Consider the following 7,437-nt stretch of genomic DNA (forward strand, 5'->3'; position numbering starts at 1 on the left):
GGTGAGTCCCTTGTATTCCTTGGGCTTTGTTAAATATATCTTTTATCCACAAGAAAAGAAAAACCATGTTGTTACCATCTTATTGTCACCATATTATGCGGTTAAATTTTGTATGTAAGACAAAATAACATTATCTTTATTTTTTTGGTATAACAAATAGCACTAACAATGTTAATATGTTAATACCCAAAATACACATTGTATAGGGGTTGAAGCCAAAGGTTATGCTCAAACAACTATGGTGATAATCTCATTATAGGATTCACCACTCCATCTTAGTGTTTATAGAACCCTATAGATTTTAATACCTTCTCAAATTAAGTCCTTTTGGTACCCCTAGATGCATTTAAAGCACCCATAGTGAATAAAAATTACTTTGGGTGTAAGAAAACTTGTCTAATTTCTTTAAGTCATTTCTCACTAACTAATTTTTTTTTCAATAATTTTTAGGTTTTTTCTCATTATGTACGTTCAACTATTTATGGATAGTTTTCCTTCACCCGTGGTAAAGAAAGAATCTCTTAATTCAACATGTTCTAATTTTAGAATGGTCTCCTATAATAGTGGCAAGAGTATTAATTTCAAAATTTGTACAACATGGGAGAGAATGGATCAAATTCTCGTACAAGAACCACTCATATAGTGAACTAATCCACATCGATGAAATCCACACCACACAACAATGGATAAATTTTTTCAGCCTCGATGAATAAAAACTTTCACCTTTATTCTAAATAGAATTCGATCACAGTACAAGAGTCTGTATTCTCTACCCATGTGGAGAGTTACGATAAAATGGAATCCCCTTGGTTACAGTTCACACAAACAACACAATGCTCCCAAACCTTCAGATGGAGTCGTTGAATGGTAATATAGATGCATGGATGGTTGGATGGATGAAGAAGGCCCCACCCACGTCATTTTACGTAGAACCCCGTGACCTTTTTTTCAAACAGACATAAAGGTGGCCCAGTAGCTAGAGCTACCCACCAAAGACCATTGTCTGAAAGGGACCTTTTCCCTTATCTCATTTCTCACTCGAGGAATACAAAAAAGTGATATCAGACAAAAGCTTCGGAATTATTCTCCCCCAAAAGATAGATTTCTTGTTATAATGAGAAGCTAAATAGATATAATTCTGTGGATCTCAAGCCTCACCTTTATGGGTGAAAACTGAGATGGGTTCACTTCATTTTCCCTTCCTTCTTCTGTACTTGATCTCATTCCACGTCCTCTTTGATAGTCAATCGCCCTCAAAGCTTGTGAAGGGGGACGCCACATTGATCCAACAGACCTGCAAAAGCACTAAATACTACGACCTCTGTGTGTCTTCTCTGAGATCCTATCCCACAAGCCTCAAAGCCGACACCAAGGGCTTGGCAGTCATCATGGTCGGGATTGGCATGGCCAACGCCACAGACACCTACTCCTACCTGTCGTCTCAGTTGCTGTGCAGTCCCAATGATGCGGCCACCAAGAAAGTCCTCAAGCTGTGCTCCGACAAGTATTCTTACGCTTATGACGCTCTGCAGGCGTCGCTCCAGGACTTGGGTTCAGACTCCTTCGATTATGCGTCTATTCGTGTCACTGCGGCCTCTGACTACCCCAACGCTTGCCACAATGCCTTTAGACCAGTAAGGTCTCCTCCTCCTTCTATGGCGTATCCGGCAGAGCTTGCACGTAGGGAAGAAGCTTTGAAGCATCTCTGTGATGTGGCTCTAGGGATAATAGATCTTCTTCTTTCACAGGAATAATTAAACGGTTGGCCTTACTTTATTTCTTCTTGGCGTCAATTATGATGGATGATAATATATGGTTTGGCATCTTCTTTTGCTTCGTCCATATATGTTTGTTTCGTTACTCCTTTCTTTTTATTAAATTTAAATCCTTTCTCCTACAGCCGTGTCTCTTTATTCATACACGAAAGGGTGCAAATGCTATTAATGGTGATTCAGATTCGGCCTCCCCTGAACTCCAGACTATTTCTCAAGATATCACTTTATTAATTGCTCACTTTTCATAATTTCGAGTCTTTCATTTGCCCCAAGTTATGATGCAGCCTACTCATATTCATATTACTAGGGCATGTGTTTTCCCCATGTATGCCTCTTGAATAGCGTGTTTGTTGACTATCCCTTTTTTCCTTTTGTACTTGTTAAATTTCCTTTGTATAAAAGAATTAAATAAAATAATTTTTAAAAAACCACGAGTAAACTTGTCTGATACGAGCTTGATCCATACCTATACATATTAATATCATATCAATTTTGAAGATGATCCAAACCCAATTTGATACTGTGCATTAAAACCATCAGAAAAATCAAAATCAGATAGTGGGGATTCCTGGGGTTTTGAACTTAGATCAATAGGCTTCAGATCTAAAGGGTCAATTTTGGAGGTTTTGGGATACATACATACCATTGGATCATTATTATTTCAGGAGATCATAATCCAAGACAGGATCTAGCCTTTATTTGTACCTAAAAATTATGGATGCAAAGGTGATATCACTTAATAAATTATTAAAAAAATGTCTCTGAACTATTATTTTTTATTTAAAATAAAATAAATAAAACATTGTGTTTAAATGCAGCCTACTCTTGCCAATTTCCCTTAATCCATTAAAATTCAGATCTATTGTGGAGGATATTTTACATTTATTTTCATATTTTATTATATATATTTTTTATGTATTTTCTAAGGGTAATTAACTTTCTTGTAAAGAGGGATCATGACAGTCTAAATCTAATTTAGATCATGGCTCCAAATTTCACCCGCACATAAAAGTTGCTGCCTTCCACCCAACAATATTAAAAATAAATCTTTTTTTATTATATATATATATATATATAATAAACAAAATTCATTAAAAATCAAAAGGTCGTACATAAGTCAATGGTTTGTGGTGGTTGTTTTACCTCTCCTTTGGACGTTTTAGCCCATGCCTATTGGATTGAGACCTAGCAGATGCAAATGACATGTTTGCGTTTCATAAACTATTAAAAATATCTTAAACATAGGGTCAGAGAAATCAATTTGGGGAAAGCAATTGGCTGCTTCAACCGTCCAAGAAATAGAATATTCACTTCCGCTAGGATACACAAATACCCTCTTAAGTTATTGTATTTTTTAAAATACCCTTTTAGATTCTATTTCTTTGACTATCACAAGGATTGCAGCTACAACTACTTGGTTACAATCCGGGTAACAGCTAAATTTTATCCCCAATTTAGAGCTCATAATTGTATTGAGTGAAAGGGAAACTGCAATTTCTTTTCGAAGCATGAAAGTTTGTTTTTGGGCGGGTGGGGGAGAAAAGAGGAGCAATGGCCTTTTGCCCTACATATATATATATATATATATATATTATTCCCTTTAAATTTACAAGATAACACACTCTCTCTCTCTGGTCTCTAGATGTACTCTCTCTCTATATATGTAGTGTCTTTCTTGATACTATTTCTCTCTCTTGGCTTTCTTTCTCTTAAAGCAATTAGGCCTTTCTTTCCTTACTATAGTTGAAAGCTAAAAATTACAAACTGACTTCCCTGTCAAAGATCCAGGAGAAGCGCAAAGTCTGAGGATCCATCTTCTGAGCTCGCTCATGGGCTCGTTCCTGCAACTTCCGGTACCTGGGTGCCAACCCACAAACGAAATCCTGAGCCTTACGAGCATCACTGTTCAGGCCCTCTAGCTTCTCAAGCTTCCACCGCCCGACCAGGAATTCCAAAATATCTGCGTAGTCCGCGGCTGTGTATACACCGATTTTCTGTGCAACGGCGGAGAAGCGATCAAACAAATGAGGGTCATGCCCATCGTACATCAGGTGTGCTGGCATCGTAATCTGCTTTCGCATCATATCTTCGATCCCGAGCATTGCCTCTGAGCGGTCCACCTCCAACAACTTCTCCACTATCTTGATGTAAGCGTTCTCGTGTCGCTTCTCGTCAGCTGCAATGGTGCCGCAGATACGTGCCAACACGGTGTCCCCACGGTCCTTTGCCAAGCGAGCCGTGTTGCCGTGCGATACGAACGTGGCTCGCTCTTGGAATGACGTGTACACGAATCCCAAGTATGGGTTGTTCTCTAAACCAGGTACCTGTGTTCACCATGCATCCAGACACATCATCAGGCTGTGCATTTTCTTACAGAGGTGTCAAAATCCTGATTGTCGGACCAACTAAATTCAATTGGTTAATCTTTGATTGAACCAAATCAAACTTTTTTATCGATCCGACTTTAAGATCCGACCAATTGAAATTGATAAATAACTGAAAAACTAAAAAAAAAAAAAAAAAAATTCAATAAAAAATGGGTAGTTATCCATATGTAACCTCTAACAAACTGATAATCGTCCATTAACCCCTCCCGATACTTGTACCAAAAAAACCCACCCGATATAAACCCAAACCGAAACCGATCCCTTTCTTATTGGACCAACTTTGATTTGACCCAGTGGAGACCAAGACTGGTTTAGTAACTTACCATGCCAGCACCGATGAGGTATTGAATGGTGCGCTCGATCGAAAGCATATTGACACGTCCGGAGAGGTAGAGGTAGGTCTTGAGCAGATCACCATGCCGGTTCTCTTCGGCGGTCCAACTACGAGTCCAGACGGACCATGGGTCCGGGCTGGAGCCGGTCTCGTCCTTGACCCCGTCAAGACGGTTGATCATAGACTGATACGTAGGCAGTGCCTCTTCCGTGATCATGTCACCCACCAAAACCACCAAGTACTCGTCCGGCAATTCCGAAGTTCGCTTCCGTAGCTCCCTCACTTGCTCCTCAAACTCATCCGACGGCAAGGACGACTCCGGCAAGTAATTGTGTGGCTGCCACAGTTGCTCCACTGGCTTCAGGTATGGGAGCAGCGTTTCCGTGGCCCACCCGTTGAGCGACTTGAAAACCTCCGCCTTCTCCGGTGGCATTGAGTGCTTAACCGAAGGTTGATGTGGCGGAGCCGCTACCGAAGAGATTGATTGTCGCCGGAGTCTGATAGTGCCGGTCGCGGAGTTTTTCGTTCTGACAATGCGATGTTTCATATTCCCGGTGCTTCCGGGCAAAAAGAGGTGCTGTTGATGGCACAACAGTTGGCTTCCCTGCATATTTTCTCTCTCTTTTGAGTCAAACTTTTGGGGATTCTCGATCGTGAATATGAGTGTGAGTGTGAGTCTCTATGTGTGTGTGTGTGTGTGTGTGGGGAAGGCCTGAAGGGGGTCTTGAGTGATATCTGAAGTTGAGGCAATACTGAACCAAGGTTGTAATCCTCTCTATTTATTGCAGTTTTAAGAGGAGAGAGAGGTTCCTGTGGGTCTGCTCTGGTTTAGAAGTTTAAATTTCCTGTGGGTGTGCGTTGGTTTAGTAATATATATAGTTAGTCTCAGTCTTGCTAGTTGCTCCATTTGGACTGCGTCAATCCTCCGCGTGGATAAGTGTGTCTGCGGTCACACCGATATATTTGAATTTTTAGTTAATTACAAAGCATTGGCTAATGAATAATTAAAAGGAGACTTTAACTATTTGGCCTTTTTTTGTTTTTTTTGTTAAGCCATTTGGTATTTGTCTATTAGACAATTGATTTCATTAAAAAAAAAAAAGTCTATTAGACACTTGAGCGTGGGACGACCATAGGGTGTGTGGACTGGGATGCATAATGCACGGACGTACAAATTATATATATATATATATATATACACGTAAGTGGGTCTTTTTTTTTTTTCTTAAGTTGGGCTTTTTATTTTTTGGGTAGAGGTTGACTTGGTAAAGGATTGAAGGGGAAAAAATTGTTAGGGTGCCCTTGCACAAGTTGTTTTATACTATAATATATGAAAAAAAGACATGAAAGTCAACGGGACACAATGGTATCAGGAAAGCTAACGAATGTAGATTGTTGGATTAGATAGATTATATCAATACCGATGGATAATTGTTGTCTTATGTAACTTATCCAGCCTTGATGTTATACAGTCACTCTTCTTCTCCCTCACTATCTCCAGCGATTTTCCATCTCTCACAGCAGCAGCTGCTGTCGTTGTTGCTACTCCTGTCCAAGAAAAAGAAAGCCCGGAGAGAGAGAGACAGAGAGGAACAACAAAAACCAGAAAAAAAAAGAGAGAGAACTAAGCTGCAGCTGTCCAGGAAGAAGAAAGCTAGGAGAGAGAGAGAGAGAGAGAGACTAAGAGCACCGGCAGGGCAACGAGAAATCTTTGATTGGAGAGAGAGAGAGAGAGAGAGAGAGAGAGAGAGAGAGAGAGAGAGAGAGAACAATTGCAGAGGGGAGAACACTGGCGGGGCAACATTCCAACATGGCTACCGAGGGTGGAGATAAAATTAGGGGAGAGATAAGGTGTAACAGGTGTGGATTGAAGCTTTGGATCTTTTCTCTCAATCTAACGGTTCTCTCAAATCCTATGGTTAAAATCTCGCTAGAACACCTGATACCAGGGTGTCCTGCTATCTTTCCTATACCTCTCCTTATATATATATATTCTTTATATCTTTTTAATATAATAAATAGTTGGCGCTTACATGGGTATTCTCTTTTCTATTCTGAGTTTCTGATCATCTGAGTTCCATGTGAATCCCAAATGGATGATTATCATTTTTTCAATCTCTTATTGGTGTAACATGCAGATTCTTTCTTACAGTGTCTTGATAGGAATCCCTCCCCATGATTTTTTTTTTTTGGTTAGCCATTGAGTCTATGTCAATTTTTTGTTTATAAATGATCAATTTTATATCATTTCATATATATCCAATTGTCAAAATTAGGAAATCACTCTTTCACGTGATAATTAGTCATTCTTGCATAGAAAAACTCTTTATACTGATCGTCTAGAGATACTTTTGCCTATTTATAGATAAATTACGCCATGAGACAAGAGATTGGGTGGATTGTCACACACAAATACCCCATTGTAGAATGGTACTTTATTTTTCCTCATATGGAAGGATAATGTAGTAATTTTGAATGATCAATATATAGAAATGTTTTGAATTGACCACGCCAAATTTCATACTTTCATGCATCATATATGCACTCTCTTAGTAACTTTATTTTACTTAATTTACCACGTGGAAAATTCTATTATGATTGAAACTTCACATTTGATTAAAGTCTATGGAGACTATATGTCCATTATGTGGAATCTAAAACCTAGATACGATGTAAAAAACACAAAATGAAACAAACGGAAAGAGCAATCAAATAACACAACATAAGGATATACATCACTCAATAAAGTTCTTACGTTCACAAAGAGAAAAGAGTAGTTTCACTAGAAATGGAGAAAGGCTTACAAGCTCTCTTCCTCACGCTTCTTTGTGTTTACAAAATATTCCCAATAACTTAATAATCTCAATCGCTACCAATTTATAAGGAAAACAAAGAGATACAATTTCCCGAATTTACTCCTATTTATGTAAAGCTTTAAAAC

At 38.9% G+C, this 7,437-nt stretch overlaps 2 protein-coding genes across 2 annotated transcripts; one reads left to right on the plus strand and one right to left on the minus strand.

The window, feature by feature from the left end:
- The first annotated feature begins 696 nt into the window (after nt 1-696).
- On the plus strand, nt 697-2,023 carry LOC122094320 (cell wall / vacuolar inhibitor of fructosidase 2-like). Its single transcript, XM_042665090.1, has one exon. It carries the CDS (start codon nt 1,179-1,181, stop codon nt 1,752-1,754), a length of 576 nt encoding a protein of 191 aa, XP_042521024.1. The 5' UTR covers nt 697-1,178; the 3' UTR covers nt 1,755-2,023.
- Nucleotides 2,024-3,339: 1,316 nt separating this feature from the next.
- Nucleotides 3,340-5,257, minus strand: LOC122093487 (stearoyl-[acyl-carrier-protein] 9-desaturase 6, chloroplastic-like). Its single transcript, XM_042663832.1, has 2 exons — nt 4,486-5,257; nt 3,340-4,099 (listed from the first exon to the last, which is right to left on the minus strand). The coding sequence occupies exons 1-2, from the start codon at nt 5,104-5,106 to the stop codon at nt 3,533-3,535; spliced, it is 1,188 nt and encodes a 395-aa protein (XP_042519766.1). The 5' UTR covers nt 5,107-5,257; the 3' UTR covers nt 3,340-3,532.
- Between the last annotated feature and the right edge of the window lie 2,180 nt (nt 5,258-7,437).

Source organism: Macadamia integrifolia, chromosome 11, assembly GCF_013358625.1.
Source record: "Macadamia integrifolia cultivar HAES 741 chromosome 11, SCU_Mint_v3, whole genome shotgun sequence".
NCBI classification, from domain to species: domain Eukaryota; kingdom Viridiplantae; phylum Streptophyta; class Magnoliopsida; order Proteales; family Proteaceae; genus Macadamia; species Macadamia integrifolia.